General features: G+C 49.7%; 1 protein-coding gene across 1 annotated transcript in view; it reads left to right on the forward strand.

Annotated features, from left to right (window-relative positions):
- The window catches only part of sspo (SCO-spondin), a gene marked incomplete at both ends in the record, with an annotated part of 143,033 nt that overhangs the window by 97,946 nt on the left and 27,122 nt on the right, over positions 1 to 17,965 (forward strand). Inside the window, 10 exons of the mRNA XM_079260014.1 lie at positions 2,464 to 2,625; positions 5,814 to 5,930; positions 6,019 to 6,157; positions 6,249 to 6,445; positions 6,516 to 6,686; positions 6,918 to 7,045; positions 8,974 to 9,128; positions 9,710 to 9,756; positions 15,535 to 15,699; positions 17,588 to 17,799. Of these exons, the coding sequence (XP_079116140.1) occupies positions 2,464 to 2,625; positions 5,814 to 5,930; positions 6,019 to 6,157; positions 6,249 to 6,445; positions 6,516 to 6,686; positions 6,918 to 7,045; positions 8,974 to 9,128; positions 9,710 to 9,756; positions 15,535 to 15,699; positions 17,588 to 17,799 (1,493 nt within the window). The remainder of the gene's footprint in view (positions 1 to 2,463; positions 2,626 to 5,813; positions 5,931 to 6,018; positions 6,158 to 6,248; positions 6,446 to 6,515; positions 6,687 to 6,917; positions 7,046 to 8,973; positions 9,129 to 9,709; positions 9,757 to 15,534; positions 15,700 to 17,587; positions 17,800 to 17,965) is intronic.

Genomic DNA, 17,965 nt, shown 5'->3' on the forward strand with positions numbered 1-17,965 from the left:
GCAGTACTCTGGGACCAGTTGTCTACCACTGAATAACAGAACAGGCCAGTAACATGACTGGGTAGAAAAGGAGTATTTCAGAGAGGCAGAGTCTCTCAGATGGACAGAGCTTCACCAGTCTGAGACAAACTGGATCTATAAACTCTGCTACAGTCTATAAAAAATGTTTCCTTCTGTAAAACTGAGAAGACTTCTAATATCTACAGTGTTTTATGATCCAAAGAAAAAGAGAATCAGAAGGAATCTCTGTATGCTGGGACAAGGCTGGATGCTGGTGATATTCTGCATTAAAAGCAGACATGATTCTCTACTGGAAACCAGTGCATGGACTCAGGAAGCTTCCAGAAACCAGTGTGAACTCAGTTCAGGCTGAAATCCACACCTGCAGGTTAAAGCTCCATCATATGTGAAGAGGATCCAGAAACACGCCGTCTTCTCTGGACCAAAGCTCATTTAAAATGTTCTGAGTGGAAACCTGGATGAAGATGTGGAATAGTTTGTGGACAGCATGGACGGCGTGTCCTGCAGACTAAAGAGGAGAGGGAGCATCCAGCTTGTTATCAGCCTGCATCTCTGATGGGATGGGGTTGCATTAGTGCCGATAGCGTGGGCAGCTTCCACATCTGGGAAGCTCCATCAATGCTGAAACATCTGCTCCCATCCAGACAACGTCTCTTTCAGGGAAGACCTTCCACCATGCTGGACCACATCCTGATGGTGGAACAGGAGAACTGGTCCAGCAGGACCACATCCTGATGGTGGAACAGGAGAACTGGTCCAGCAGGACCACATCCTGATGGTGGAACAGGAGAACTGGTCCAGCAGGACCACATCCTGATGGTGGAACAGGAGAACTGGTCCAGCAGGACCATGCTGGACCACATCCTAATGGTGGAACAGGAGAACTGGTCCAGCAGGACCACATCCTGATGGTGGAACAGGAGAACTGGTCCAGCAGGACCACATCCTGATGGTGGAACAGGAGAACTGGTCCAGCAGGACCACGCTGAACCACATCCTGATGGTGGAACAGGAGAACTGGTCCAGCAGGACCACGCTGGACCACATCCTGATGGTGGAACAGGAGAACTGGTCCAGCAGGGCCACGCTGAACCACATCCTGATGGTGGAACAGGAGAACTGGTCCAGCAGGACCACGCTGAACCACATCCTGATGGTGGAACAGGAGAACTGGTCCAGCAGGACCACGCTAAACCACATCCTGATGGTGGAACAGGAGAACTGGTCCAGCAGGACCATGCTGGACCACATCCTGATGGTGGAACAGGAGAACTGGTCCAGCAGGACCATGCTGAACCACATCCTGATGGTGGAACAGGAGAACTGGTCCAGCAGGACCATGCTGAACCACATCCTGATGGTGGAACAGGAGAACTGGTCCAGCAGGACCACGCTAAACCACATCCTGATGGTGGAACAGGAGAACTGGTCCAGCAGGACCACGCTGGACCACATCCTGATGGTGGAACAGGAGAACTGGTCCAGCAGGACCATGCTGAACCACATCCTGATGGTGGAACAGGAGAACTGGTCCAGCAGGACCATGCTGAACCACATCCTGATGGTGGAACAGGAGAACTGGTCCAGCAGGACCACGCTAAACCACATCCTGATGGTGGAACAGGAGAACTGGTCCAGCAGGACCACGCTGAACCACATCCTGATGGTGGAACAGGAGAACTGGTCCAGCAGGACCACGCTGAACCACATCCTGATGGTGGAACAGGAGAACTGGTCCAGCAGGACCACGCTAAACCACATCCTGATGGTGGAACAGGAGAACTGGTCCAGCAGGACCACGCTGGACCACATCCTGATGGTGGAACAGGAGAACTGGTCCAGCAGGACCATGCTGAACCACATCCTGATGGTGGAACAGGAGAACTGGTCCAGTAGGACCATGCTGAACCACATCCTGATGGTGGAACAGGAGAACTGGTCCAGCAGGGCCACGCTGGAGCACATCCTGATGGTGGAACAGGAGAACTGGTCCAGCAGGACCACGCTGAACCACATCCTGATGGTGGAACAGGAGAACTGGTCCAGCAGGGCCACGCTGGACCACATCCTGATGGTGGAACAGGAGAACTGGTCTGCTGCAGTCCAGATGTTTTAACCAGTACAAACATCTTGAGCATCATGGAAGCAGAAACCAGTAGAGCAGCTGGAATCCTGCATCAGACCAGAACGGGACGACATTCACTTCCCAGATGTTTCCAGATGTTAGCGACGCTGAACCTGGAACTACTTTCTCCAGATGTTTTCCTTCCTCAGATCCACAATCAGCTCAGATTTTCCATCAGATGATAACATGTCTCCGTTTGAGCATTCATGATGTTTATCTCCTACTGGGAGGAAAGTACGGCTCGATGGGATTTAGAAATCCTCGTTATTTACAGTCATGCTCTGGGCATGAACAGAGGTGATCTCTCCCCCCCTCAGATCTGTGTTTCTGGAGTGTGTGGAGCTCCTGGACAGCATGTGCCGACCCATGCAGTGGTGGAGTCCGGCAACGCTACAGACGGCCCCTGGCCTCTCCTCCAGGGCCCCGCTGCAGGAGCCAGCAAACACAGAGCCAGAGCTGCAACACAGGACTGTGTCCAGGTACAGTAACACTCCTCTTTATCCAGCCTTGACTGAAAATGCTGCTTTCACACAGCTGGAATCTAACCAGCAAAGCACCATCTGATCTTCTCCCATCAGCCCCAGTGGACCCTTCATGCTCCTCTTTCCTCTCCTGTTCTCTGAGCCAGGCTGTAGAAAAGGTTGTTGGAAAGCACTCAGATTTGATGGAGAGGCGTTGGCTTGTCTTTAATGGAATCGTCATGGAAACGAGCAGGAAGTCGGGGATTGCTTGTGGTATTTGCAGATCATCACTGGTTGACCAGACAGATGAGACTCAAAGCGAGCTTTATGGTCGTCCGGGGACTGATGTTTGCTGACTTTCTAGCCTGAAGCAGCCTCTGAATCCCAGCAGGGCTCAGCTGTCTAGGACCAGTCTAGGACCAGTTTAAGACCAGTCTAGGACCAGTCTAGGACCAGTTTAAGACCAGTCTAGGACCAGTTTAAGACCAGTCTAGGACCAGTCTAAGACCAGTCTAGGACCAGTCTAGGACCAGTTTAGGACCAGTTTAAGACCAGTCTAGGACCAGTTTAAGACCAGTCTAGGACCAGTCTAAGACCAGTCTAGGACCAGTTTAAGACCAGTCTAGGACCAGTCTAGGACCAGTTTAAGACCAGTCTAGGACCAGTTTAGGACCAGTTTAAGACCAGTCTAGGACCAGTCTAGGACCAGTTTAAGACCAGTCTAGGACCAGTCTAAGACCAGTCTAGGACCAGTTTAAGACCAGTCTAGGACCAGTCTAGGACCAGTTTAAGACCAGTCTAGGACCAGTTTAGGACCAGTTTAAGACCAGTCTAGGACCAGTTTAAGACCAGTTTAAGACCAGTCTAGGATCAGTTTAAGACCAGTCTAGGACCAGTTTAAGACCAGTCTAGGACCAGTTTAAGACCAGTCTAGGACCAGTCTAGGACCAGTTTAAGACCAGTCTAAGACCAGTCTAGGACCAGTTTAGGACCAGTTTAAGACCAGTCTAGGACCAGTTTAAGACCAGTCTAGGACCAGTCTAAGACCAGTCTAGGACCAGTCTAAGACCAGTCTAGGACCAGTTTAAGACCAGTCTAGGACCAGTCTAGGACCAGTTTAAGACCAGTCTAGGACCAGTTTAAGACCAGTCTAGGACCAGTTTAAGACCAGTCTAGGACCAGTTTAAGACCAGTCTAGGACCAGTCTAGGACCAGTTTAAGACCAGTCTAGGACCAGTTTAAGACCAGTCTAGGACCAGTCTAGGACCAGTCTAGGACCAGTTTAAGACCAGTTAAACAGTTTGTATCAACTGGGTTGTAAAGTGGTTTTCGGTGGATTTTGCACCCATCAGCCCAGAATCGGCTTCTTCAGGACGAGTTTGGGTTTTAAAAAGCCACCGGCAGTAACGTTGTTGTTTATGCATTGAACATCTCAGATGAAGAAGGGACCTGCTGATGCAGACGGTCTTCTTCACTCCAACTGTAAGATATACTACCAGTCAAAAGTTTGGACACACTTTCCCATTAAATCCAAAGGGAAAGTGTGTCTTTAGACTGGTAGATTATTTCAGCATCAGTTTATCATTTCAACTTCAGCGGATTTTCACATGTCAAACTGGATCTTTTTTAATGCCCACTTCTGCTGAAGACGCCATCTTTAACAAGAATAACGTGAACTGGGCCGGTTTAACTCCATGGTTTAATCCCAGTACGTCCTTGTTAGCTGGTTTTCTCTGTTTCAGCACTTGTGAAGTAACATGCAAACAAGCCTCACCTGCCTGTACTGCTCGCCACGAAGAGGGCTGTGGCTTTCCTGCTGTTGCCATGGTTACCTTAGGGAAAACAATACTGGGTGGACCAGTATGGCTGGTGACCACACCACAGGAGTTAAAGCCACCATGTTTGCTCAGTCTGATCAGCCCAGTGTGACCAGTATCATCACATATTTCTCATTATTAACCTGTATTTATACCAGTGACCCCACAGTGACCAGTGCCCCCACAGTGACCTCATGTCTCCGGAGGGACATTTCCCAGAGAGACCTGTATTCCATCAAATTACAATTCTAAAGTAAAAACAAACAATAACTATCAGACAGTTTGCTAATGGAGGGTAGAAGCAGTGACTGGGAGGATTTCAGTCCCCTGCAAATGGAATGGAGTGAGACCATGAGACCATTTCAGCTCCGTTAGTAGTTTTCTCCATGACGATGGAGGAGAAAGGATCAAAGTCTTCCAGTCTACCTCCAGAGGACTGCCCTGCATGAAACCAGCAGATGGAGCGAATGGGCGCTCATGTAAATGATGTCACAGTAGTCCAGAAGCCGAAGAAATTTATTAAGGAAAAAGTTCCTTTTTTTAACCCTTGTTGAGAAATTATTCATTCATTCATTTTCCTAACTGCCTAATCAAATGAAGGGTCGCAGGAAGCTGGAGCCTATCCCAGCAGGCTTTGGGCTAAAGGCAGGGTACACCCTGGACAGCTCGCCAGTCCATCACAGGGACACACAGAGACAACCAACCACTCAGTCCTAGGGGCAATTTAGAGTAACCAGTTAACCTAACATCATGTCTTTGGACAGTGGGAGGAAGCCGGAGAACCCGGAGAGAACCCACGCATACACGGGGAGAACATGCAAACTCCACACAGAAACTGTCCAAACCCAGGATCGATCCAGTGACCTTCTGGCTGTGAGGCCACAGTGCTAACCACCTTGCAGCCCATGTAGAGAAATTGTTCTCTGCATTTTATCCATCTGTAGACATACCGGACCACACCATGTGGCTGCACCATGTCTGACTGGAGACCTGTCCAGGGTGTTTGCTGCTTCTCGCCTGAGGACTGCTGGGATCCAGCTTCCCCAGTAACCTTTAACTGGACTAAACGGTAGAGAAAGTGATGAATGTTCCGGCAGCTGGGGAGGTTAAGGGCCGTGCTCAGGGACTCGTATCGGTAGACCTCTGTTGGCACGCCAGGACCCTGAACCCTGGTCCTACCCACCTCTAAGCTACCGGTCCTTGTTGAAGGATCGCCACAGTGGCAGCAACGAGACGTCTCTCGCAGGAAAACTCGTCTCTTCCTTTGGAACAAACCAGAAGGGTCGTTTCTCCTCCGGTTTTAGTTTAAAGCAGCGTTTAAAGATAACAATGAAGGCTGTCTGCGGGGGGTTTGTTGTCATGGATGAGTGACTTTCCCTGTCTGTCCAGGTGAGCGCTGTGAGGACAGGGAGAGGACGTATCAGGAGAGCTGCGCTAACCGATGTCCTCGCAGCTGCACTGACTTATGGGAGCATGTGCAGTGTCTGCAAGGATCCTGCCACTCCGGTAAACCCCAGTAGCCGACCGTAGCGGTTCTCCCAGAAGGATGCGCCTCCTTACTTTCAGACTTTACTTTCTGCCCCGTTTGTCTCAGGCTGTCGATGTCCTGAGGGACAGCTGCTGCAGGACGCTCGCTGCGTGCCAGTGGGGGAGTGTCGCTGCGGGATCCCATCAGGCAACGGGACGCTGGAGTTCAAACCCAAAGAGGAGCTGGTTGTTGGCTGTAACACCTGGTAGGAGAAGCTGTGATGTTCAGAGCTGGATGTTAGGTCCACATGTTTCCAGATGTTTCACCCCCCCCCCCCCCCCCGTCTCCACCCACAGTGTGTGTGAGAACGGGACCCTGCTGTGCACCACACTCCCCTGCCCCGTCTACGAGCCCTGGAGTCCATGGAGCTCCTGCTCTGCTTCCTGCGGTCACGGCCAACGATCTCGATCCCGGAGCTGCCAGGACACGGACGGTGCCCCCCCCTGTGCTGTAACCATGGAGACAGGAAGCTGTGACCTGCCGCCTTGTCCAGGTGTGACATGTGACTGGCGTGTGCTGTCCTGCAGCAGAGTTTTACAGGTGTGTGTGTCATGTGTCTGCAGCCAGCTGTTTGCTGAGCCAGTGGTCCGCCTGGACCGCCTGCAGCGCCACCTGTGGTGGGGGGGTCTCCATGCGGAACAAGACTGTCCTGCAGGAAGCCGAGCCCGGTGGGGCGGCCTGTGTTGGACCGCTTGAACAACACACAGTCTGCAACACCAACAGCTGCTTTCCTGGTCCGACACACACACACACACACACACACACACACACACACACACACACACACACACACACACACACACTTAAAGTTAATTCAGCTCTTTTTATGAAGATAAAACCATCGATCTTCTTGTTGTTGTCTCTGTGTGTGTGTGTGTGTGTGTGTGTGTGTGTGTGTGTGTGTGTGTGTGTGTGTGTGTGTGTGTGTGTGTGTATGTGTGTGTGTGTGTGTGTGTGTGTTACAGACTGTCCCAGTAGGCAGGTGTACACTGATTGTTCTGGATCCTGTCCGTTCACCTGTGAGGATCTGTGGTCACACACTCAGTGTCTACCTGGACCCTGCACACCTGGGTGCACGTGTCCACCGGGACAGGTCAGCATCTCTGTGTTTGGAGCATTTCGGTGGAGCAGGACAATGAATGACTGATGGAGGAGGGAGGGGAAAGGGAGGGGAAGTTATGGGGGGAGGATGGATGACTCTCGTTCTCCACACCTGCAACATTAACCTGAAAATGACACAGAAAAGTAAATGAATGGAGTATTATTTGTCACATTTTATACATTTTATTAATGGAAAAATGGTTTTAAACACTATGGGTATAATTTCCTGCCAATCAGTTTGTTGATGAAAACATTTTATCTTCTATTACTTAATGATGATGTTGGCAGTTTCATGTTTTCCAGTGTGTGCACGTAGAAAGACGTGGAAATGTGGAAGAGTCTCAATCCACTCGTTTTGCCCGCAGGCTGATCTGACAGCCTACGGAGAGGGTCGGTCTGAAGTAAATAAAGCCATTTGTGACAATAACTCCATCAATCCCAGCCCTTCTGGTCTCAGAAATAAAAATAAAAGATAAAAATAAATTAGCCTGAAATGCACAGAATAGTTCCACTTTAAGAAGTACAGTCTGCTCTGACCTTTCTTGTAGATGTAGTCAGTGTTGCATTTCCAGTCCAGTTTGTTGTCCAGCTGAACTCCAAGATACTTGTATTCCTCCACCACCTCCACCTCCTCTCCCAGGATGGAAACAGTGCTTTGTTCATTCTTCTTCCTCCTGAAGTCAACAATCATCTCTTTTGTTTTGCTGCTATTTAATATGAGATGATTGTCACCGCACCATTTAACAAACTGACTGAGCAGTTCTCTGTACTCTGCTTCTTGTCCATCCCTGATACACCCCACAACTGCAGAGTCATCAGAGTATTTCTGCAGATGACAGGACTCAGAGTTGTACTGGAAGTCTGAGGTGTACAGAGTGAAGAGGAATGGCCAGAGTACAGTTCCTTGTGGTGCACCAGTGCTGCTGACCTCCATCTCAGACACACAACCTTTCAGTCTCACAAACTGGGGTCTGTTTGTGAGGTAGTCATAGATCCAGGTGGTTGTGGAGGTATCCACCTGGAATTTATGGAGCTTCTCACATAACAAAGCAGGCTGAATGGTATTAAAAGCACTTGAGAAATGAAAGAACATGACCCTCAGAGTGCTGCCTGAATGGTCCAGATGAGAGTGTGCTCTCTGGAGCAGGTATATGATGGCATCTTCAACCCCAAGTCCATTACGATATGCAAACTGGAATGGGTCCTGAAAGGTGTTTACTTGCTTGTTGAGGTGAGCCAGTAAGAGTCTCTCCAGGACTTTCATGATGTGAGATGTCAGGGCAACTGGTCTGTAGTCACTTGGTTCAGCTGGTTGTGTTTTTTAGGCACTGGAACAAGGCAGGAGGTTTTCCACAGCACTGGGACCATGAGGACAGTCGGGAGAAATGGTTTAAACCTCCATCGCCTTCTTTGTTCACTGACTCCCGCTCTGCATCCTCTTCTCTTTCTTTTCAACTCCATCAGGATTTGATGTGTTGTTTCGTTGATAATCCTGATTTGGGAGAGTTTAATCAGTTGACCCCGATTGTAAACAAGTCTTTCGTTGCCATGGAGACTTGAGAGAACCAAAAATATGCAGAAAAATCTTCCTTGCAGCACACCCTCCGAACCGGCAAGAAATCCTCAGAAAAAAATTACCTAATTTAAGGTAATATCTGTGCCAGAAGAGTTTGTACTTTTTAACAAAAAATCAAGATAGCAAGTCAGAGCTACTACAGTTTGCTGCCATCACACTGTGCAATCTAGAATGGAAACGACCTGCTTCATGAGACTTAACAGACCTGCTGGAAATAACTGTTGCTGTTACCTCCCTTATTCACATTATAACAGCCACACACCTCCGATAACGGGGTATAAGGGGTGTGTGTGTGTATGTGTAAGGATGGCTAAGTAAGACGTGACTCTTTCTGTCTTTCGTAGGTGTTGTTTAGGGGTTCCTGTGTTTCTCACGCTGACTGTCCCTGTTCATCTCTGTCTTTGCCACCTGAGTACCTGACCTGGAACATGAGTGCTGACGGCATCGCAGAGGCTTTGCTGGAGCCTGGTACCACCGTTCGACACCTCTGTAACATCTGGTACTGACACCGCACATCTGGATCTGACCTGCAGATGCAGGGCCGGCCCCAGCCTTCATGGGCACAGATCAAATTAGTTTTCTGGTGTTTAATCGTTTCATAAACTCTAAATATGATACAGCCCCATTTGCATTGTGTTTGTGTTCATTTGATGACATCACACTGGGTCACTTTCCTTTAAACCTGCGGTCATAAACTCATAAAAATGACTTGTAAAAATGTATTGATTAACAATCTGTCAATACATGGAGCTGTGTTTGCTGAACTGCTGTCTGAAGGGTAAACAATAAACAAGGTTTTTTTAATTATTAAAAAATACACAAGGGTTCAAAAATGCCATCTCCTCTATAAAACAGCTTAGAACAGCAGCCATGGTGTGATTTAGAAGCACAGCTGATCCTGATCAGGTTTATTCCTGATGTTTCTGCCAGTGTGGTATCATTAGACCTGCTGAGTGGGACAGCGTGGGGTGTCTGCCTGGCTCCTGGGCTATGATGATTATTATTATGCTGCTCACTGTTGGGTTTAAATACATATTAACTGCAATGGTTACTTTTCCCACACTGACTTTTTGTTTCCAGTGTGTGCCAAGCTGGACGGTTCAACTGTACCTCGGAGTCCTGCGATGGTGAGTGATGTGAGGCCATTTTCTTTCGATGATAAAAGCAGCAGGAGAAACTATCTGCGGCGGATCTGAGAGGACGAAAACAGATTAAACATGCTGACCTATCTGTAGTTCTAGCAGCACCATATGTTGGCTGAGCTGAGAAGAGACCATCACTGGGTTTCATTTAGTAGAATGTACATTTATCGTCTGCTTTATCAGGTCCAACCACGTGTTTCCACAAGTATCTAACCAGCCAATCACATGGCAGCATGTAGCCAAGTAGACATGGTGAAGACGACTTCACCACTGAGCATCAGGAGGAGGAAGAAAGGAGATTTCAGTTACTCTGAACGTGGCATGATGTTGGTCTGAGTATTTACTGGGATTTCCATCTCTGGTGGTTCCAGAGAAGGTCTGAAGAAGAGAAAATAACCAGCAGTTGTCTGGACAAAGATGTCTGGCTGATGGTCAGACTGGTTGGAGATGACAGAAAGACAACAGGAAGTCCAGTCAGCACTGGTTCCATCCAGGACCTGCAGAACATCATCTCTGAACACACACGAGGTCCAGCCTGGAAGCAGATGTTCTCCAGCAGCAGAAGACCACAGCGGGTTCCCTCCTGTCAGTAAGAACAGGAAACTGAGGCTACAATTCACACAGACTCACCAGAACTGGACAATAGAAGATGGAGAAACGTTGCTGGTCTGATGAGTCTCCAGTTCAGCTCCACATTCACATGGTAGGATCAGAATCTGCTGGAAACATCATGACAACATGGATCCATCCTGCCGTCAGGATCAATGCTTCAGGCTGCTGCTGGTGGGATGTTGGGGGGGGGGGGGGGGGGGACGTTGTCCCACTTTGGTCCCCTTAGTACCAGCATGACCTGGTTTAACCTCCACAGCCTACCTGAGTCCTGCTGCTGACCATGTCCATCCCTTTCTGAGCACAGTGTAGCATCTTCTGATGGAAACTTCCAGCAGGATGATGCACCATGTCACAAAGCTCACATCATCTCCACCATGACGATGAGTTCACTGTCCTCCAACGGCTCCACAGTCACCAGATCTCAGTCCAGCAGAGCAGCTTTAGGAGATTCTCATGGTGATGAGGTGGAACGGGAGATTCTCATGGGGATGAGGTGGAACGGGAGATTCTCATGGTGATGAGGTGGAACGGGAGATTCTCATGGTGATGAGGTGGAACGGGAGATTCTCATGGTGATGAGGTGGAACGGGAGATTCTCATGGTGATGAGGTGGAACGGGAGATTCTCACGGTGATGAGGTGGAACGGGAGATTCTCACGGTGATGAGGTGGAACGGGAGATTCTCACGGTGATGAGGTGGAACGGGAGATTCTCATGGTGATGAAGTGGAACGGGAGAGTCTCATGGTGATGAAGTGGAACGGGAGATTCTCACGGTGATGAGGTGGAACGGGAGATTCTCATGGTGATTAGGTGGAACGGGAGATTCTCATGGTGATGAGGTGGAACGGGAGATTCTCACGGTGATGAGGTGGAACGGGAGATTCTCATGGTGATGAGGTGGAACGGAGATTCTCATGGTGATGAGGTGGAACGGAGATTCTCATGGTGATGAAGTGGAACGGGAGATTCTCATGGTGATGAGGTGGAACAGGAGATTCTCATGGTGATGAGGTGGAACGGGAGAGTCTCATGGTGATGAGGTGGAACGGGAGATTCTCATGGTGATGAGGTGGAACGGGAGATTCTCATGGTGATGAGGTGGAACGGGAGATTCTCATGGTGATGAGGCGGAACGGAGATTCTCATGGTGATGAAGTGGAACGGGAGATTCTCATGGTGATGAGGTGGAACAGGAGATTCTCATGGTGATGAGGTGGAACGGGAGAGTCTCATGGTGATGAAGTGGAACGGGAGAGTCTCATGGTGATGAGGTGGAACGGGAGATTCTCACGGTGATGAGGTGGAACGGGAGATTCTCATGGTGATGAGGTGGAACGGGAGATTCTCATGGTGATGTGGTGGAACGGGAGATTCTCATGGTGATGAGGCGGAACGGGAGATTCTCATGGTGATGAGGTGGAACGGGAGATTCTCATGGTGATGAGGTGGAACGGGAGATTCTCATGGTGATGAGGTGGAACGGGAGATTCTCATGGTGATGAGGCGGAACGGGAGATTCTCATGGTGATGAGGCGGAACGGGAGATTCTCATGGTGATGAGGCGGAACGGGAGATTCTCATGGTGATGAGGTGGAACGGGAGATTCTCATGGTGATGAGGCGGAACGGGAGATTCTCACGGTGATGAGGTGGAACGGGAGAGTCTCATGGTGATGAGGTGGAACGGGAGATTCTCATGGTGATGAGGCGGAACGGGAGATTCTCATGGTGATGAGGTGGAACGGGAGAGTCTCATGGTGATGAGGTGGAACGGGAGATTCTCATGGTGATGAGGTGGAACGGGAGAGTCTCATGGTGATGAGGTGGAACGGGAGATTCTCATGGTGATGAGGTGGAACGGGAGAGTCTCATGGTGATGAGGTGGAACGGGAGAGTCTCATGGTGATGAGGTGGAACGGGAGAGTCTCATGGTGATGAGGTGGAACGGGAGAGTCTCATGGTGATGAGGTGGAACGGGAGATTCTCATGGTGATGAGGTGGAACGGGAGATTCTCATGGTGATGTGGTGGAACGGGAGATTCTCATGGTGATGAGGCGGAACGGGAGATTCTCATGGTGATGAGGCGGAACGGGAGATTCTCATGGTGATGAGGCGGAACGGGAGATTCTCATGGTGATGAGGCGGAACGGGAGATTCTCATGGTGATGAGGCGGAACGGGAGATTCTCATGGTGATGAGGCGGAACGGGAGATTCTCATGGTGATGAGGCGGAACGGGAGATTCTCATGGTGATGAGGTGGAACGGGAGATTCTCATGGTGATGAGGTGGAACGGGAGAGTCTCATGGTGATGAGGTGGAACGGGAGAGTCTCATGGTGATGAGGTGGAACGGGAGAGTCTCATGGTGATGAGGTGGAACGGGAGAGTCTCATGGTGATGAGGTGGAACGGGAGAGTCTCATGGTGATGAGGTGGAACGGGAGAGTCTCATGGTGATGAGGTGGAACGGGAGATTCTCATGGTGATGAGGTGGAACGGGAGAGTCTCATGGTGATGTGGTGGAACGGGAGAGTCTCATGGTGATGAGGCGGAACGGGAGAGTCTCATGGTGATGAGGCGGAACGGGAGAGTCTCATGGTGATGAGGTGGAACGGGAGAGTCTCATGGTGATGAGGTGGAACGGGAGATTCTCATGGTGATGTGGTGGAACGGGAGATTCTCATGGTGATGAGGTGGAACGGGAGAGTCTCATGGTGATGAGGTGGAACGGGAGATTCTCATGGTGATGTGGTGGAACGGGAGAGTCTCATGGTGATGAGGTGGAACGGGAGAGTCTCATGGTGATGAGGTGGAACGGGAGAGTCTCATGGTGATGAAGTGGAACGGGAGAGTCTCATGGTGATGAGGTGGAACGGGAGATTCTCATGGTGATGAGGTGGAACGGGAGAGTCTCATGGTGATGAGGTGGAACGGGAGATTCTCATGGTGATGAGGTGGAACGGGAGATTCTCATGGTGATGAGGCGGAACGGGAGAGTCTCATGGTGATGAGGTGGAACGGGAGATTCTCATGGTGATGAGGCGGAACGGGAGATTCTCATGGTGATGAGGCGGAACGGGAGATTCTCATGGTGATGAGGCGGAACGGGAGATTCTCATGGTGATGAGGCGGAACGGGAGAGTCTCATGGTGATGAGGCGGAACGGGAGAGTCTCATGGTGATGAGGCGGAACGGGAGATTCTCATGGTGATGAGGCGGAACGGGAGATTCTCATGGTGATGAGGCGGAACGGGAGATTCTCATGGTGATGAGGTGGAACGGGAGATTCTCATGGTGATGAGGCGGAACGGGAGAGTCTCATGGTGATGAGGCGGAACGGGAGATTCTCATGGTGATGAGGTGGAACGGAGATTCTCATGGTGATGAAGTGGAACGGGAGATTCTCATGGTGATGAGGTGGAACAGGAGATTCTCATGGTGATGTGGTGGAACGGGAGATTCTCATGGTGATGAGGTGGAACGGGAGAGTCTCATGGTGATGAGGTGGAACGGGAGATTCTCATGGTGATGTGGTGGAACGGGAGAGTCTCATGGTGATGAGGTGGAACGGGAGAGTCTCATGGTGATGAGGTGGAACGGGAGAGTCTCATGGTGATGAAGTGGAACGGGAGAGTCTCATGGTGATGAGGTGGAACGGGAGATTCTCATGGTGATGAGGTGGAACGGGAGAGTCTCATGGTGATGAGGTGGAACGGGAGATTCTCATGGTGATGAGGTGGAACGGGAGATTCTCATGGTGATGAGGCGGAACGGGAGAGTCTCATGGTGATGAGGCAGAACGGGAGATTCTCATGGTGATGAGGCGGAACGGGAGATTCTCATGGTGATGAGGCGGAACGGGAGATTCTCATGGTGATGAGGCGGAACGGGAGATTCTCATGGTGATGAGGCGGAACGGGAGAGTCTCATGGTGATGAGGCGGAACGGGAGAGTCTCATGGTGATGAGGCGGAACGGGAGATTCTCATGGTGATGAGGCGGAACGGGAGATTCTCATGGTGATGAGGCGGAACGGGAGATTCTCATGGTGATGAGGCGGAACGGGAGATTCTCATGGTGATGAGGCGGAACGGGAGAGTCTCATGGTGATGAGGTGGAACGGGAGATTCTCATGGTGATGAGGTGGAACGGGAGATTCTCATGGTGATGAGGTGGAACGGGAGAGTCTCATGGTGATGAGGTGGAACGGGAGATTCTCATGGTGATGAGGTGGAACGGGAGATTCTCATGGTGATGAGGTGGAACGGGAGAGTCTCATGGTGATGAGGTGGAACGGGAGATTCTCATGGGGATGAGGTGGAACGGGACATTCTCATGGGGATGAGGTGGAACGGGAGATTCTCATGGTGATGAGGTGGAACGGGAGATTCTCATGGTGATGAGGTGGAACGGGAGATTCTCATGGTGATGAGGTGGAACGGGAGATTCTCATGGTGATGAGGTGGAACGGGAGATTCTCATGGTGATGAGGTGGAACGGAGATTCTCATGGTGATGAACAGCAGCTGTGTGATACTATCATGACAATACAGATGTTTCCAACCAAGAATCAAGGCAGTTCTGGTACTAGCAAGTTGGACCTGATGATGTGGATGGTGAATGTATAATGAAGTTAAGAATGCGTGTCATTGGTAACATGTTCTCTTCATCTAAAAACAAATCCTAGATGCAAAGATTTGGTGAATACCATAAATTTTTTAAAAAGATCATAAATAGGATTTAAGAACTGAAGAACCAATGAGGACCAACGGTTCTATGACAAAAACTACTTATTTAGCACAAAATCTTTCTCAAAAGTCGTCGAACATTTAGTTTGTCGCCATGACAATAAGGTCACATTTCTTGTTCTACTGTAACACACCATAAACGTGCACACAGATTCTTGTGTGGTTTCTATCAACTGCAGTGTCAACGGGGAAAACTGCAAAAGTTCTGCAGCGTCTGTAACAAAAGAGAAACCATATTCTTGTCTGCTCCAGATAAACGTCTTTCCTCCCAGCAGCAGTCACATTGAATGCATCTGATTTACCTGTAACTGTATTGTGGAGCTTCTCCACCACCTGCTGCAGGTCGATGAAAGTAAAAGCCGTATCTGGTTTGTTCTTTCGCCCACCTTCCGGTGCCCTGACAGTGGACTGTGAGTGGTCCAGCTGGTCCCCATGGAGCCCATGCTCAGCCAGCTGTGGTTCCGGCCGTCAGAGCTCCACCAGGTCTGTGCTGCAGCCCAGGCAGTATGGAGGGGTCCCGTGCCAAGGCCCCAACCTGCGCACCACTAACTGCATCGCTCCTGACTGTGGTAAGACAGAGCGGAGATGTTACAGATCTTTGTGAAGGTGTGTCACAAAATCAAAGCTCAAAGACAGAAAGACCTAAAGTATTATTACAAACTATGTTTGTGTGGACAGGAAATCACTTTACTATGAAAATAAAGTTTTTATTCTCTTAGAACGGAGGTGCCCACATCTGGTCCTCGAGAGCTACTATCCCTTCTCCAATGCACCTGAATTCCCTCATTTGCATGTCCAGCCGTCCTGAGGCCTGGTAGTGAGACAATCATCTGATTCAGGCGTGTTGGAGAACCAACAGCTGCAGGATGGCAGCTGGAGAGGACAGGACTCTGGCACCTCTGGTTCACAATGAGCTGAAAACCTGTGAAACTGTAAAACTGCAGTCCAAAGCCAGCACTCTAGAACGCCAAAGCAAAGACTTTTAATACCTTGAAAGCACCATAGTAGAAGAAAGCACACGTAGAGATGGGCGGAGCCTCCGCGACGTCACCCATATGTTTCTGAGGAGCTGGATTGAAGCTCGGTGGGCGGTTCCTACCATCACCATCTTGGCAGGGGCATGCGTGTCGTCTCGCCCGGAAAATACAAATATGGGCAAAGAGGTGGAGCTGAGAGGGAGGCTGTGAGCGTCATGGTGGATGATTGACATCGAGCGAACTCCGAGCTTTCTGTAGCTAAGAGCTAACCGAGATAACAGGAGATAACCAGCTAACGGAGGTAAGCGGGCAAAAGCTAAATCACGTTGTTAACCAGCTAAAAACCACGGTTGTTCTACGTTCTTCTGACTTGAAGCGGGAGATCGGGTACACGCCCCTAAATATGCCAAACTTCGAGACTAAATTACTTTTAACGGGCGAGTTAGAAAAAAATTCACTCCCCCCCTAGTTGTCATGAAGGTAAACCTGACCTATTAAACCTAAAATGTTTTTATACCAGCCTGTAAACATGTTTATTTCTGCTGTGAAGTTGGTCTTTTTAACATGAGAGTCTATGGGGATTTACTCTGTTTTGCAGCCCCTAGTGGATGAAGGGGGAACTGCAGTTTTATACACTTCCGGCTTCACTTTAACCACCAGAGGTTGCCGCTCGGTGGGAACACATGAGCTTAAACCTCCACCTGTCTGACTGTGTGGAAAAAAACGCGGAAAAAACTGAAAACCACGGTTGTTCTACATTCTTCTTCCTTAAAGCGGGTGATCGGGTACCTGTCAATCAAAAGGACATGCCCCTAAATATGCCAAATTTTGAGATTAAATTACTTTTAATCGGGCAAGTTAGGAAAAATTTCACTCCCCCCACAGTTGTCATGAAGGTAAACCTGACCTATTAAACCTAAAATAGATTTTTTCATCAGGCTGTAAACATGTTTATTCCTGCTGTGAAGTTGGTCTTTTTAACATGGGAGTCTATGGGGATTTGCTCTATTTTGCAGCCCCTAGTGGGTGAAGGGGGAACTGCAGTTTTATGCACTTCTGCTTAGGCTTCACTTTTAACCGCATGAGGCTCCGTCCATCTTTCATATATGGTGTATGGTGTGTACACAGTGATGAATTAGTTACCCGTAGTGCAGTCCGATGGCCTGAGGCCGCTGACTCTACTTACAAATGAAATCATCTTCATGTCTTGAAGGATTTTGGCCTCCGATGGCCACCGTACATGCATAACTGTGCTCGGTATTTGAAGTCATTTCCACGAGCCCTGGTTACGGTTGCCATGACAGAGCCTCTGTCTGCAGATGAACGTTTAGCTGAAGCCTTATCCATGATGTCAGAGCGTCGTAGATAAAGGCTGCTGACAGTAATAATTATTAAAAAGATAAAAGCACCTTACTGATTAAATTCCATCGTGTTTTCCCATCTCCACCTTCCCTCGTTTCTGTCACCTCCTCCTGCTCAGAGTGTCCTGACGGGGAGCAGTGGAGGCGGAGCCTGCCAGAGGAGGCGCTGCTGTGTGAGAGGAGCTGCCAGGACATCTACTCGTCCTCACCTGTCAACTGCAGCCGCTCCGCTGAGGGCTGCGTGTGCGAGGAGGGGCTTTACCGAAACCCAGAGGGCGTGTGTGTCATCGCCGCCCTCTGCCCCTGCCGTGACCACGGCGTCCAGAGGGAGGTAAACACGCCACTCAGTCAGCAGATGCTCGGCAGCTTGTAGCCATTGTTCCTGCCTCATGGCGTGTTTGAACCGTAGCATCGGTATGGCGTCTACCGGCCATCCCATTCACTCCCTTTGTGTTATTTACCCAGACAGAAGAGCCTATTAGAAGATGACTGATAAG

This window comes from Telmatherina bonti (assembly GCF_933228915.1).
Source record: "Telmatherina bonti genome assembly, chromosome: 20".
NCBI classification, from domain to species: domain Eukaryota; kingdom Metazoa; phylum Chordata; class Actinopteri; order Atheriniformes; family Telmatherinidae; genus Telmatherina; species Telmatherina bonti.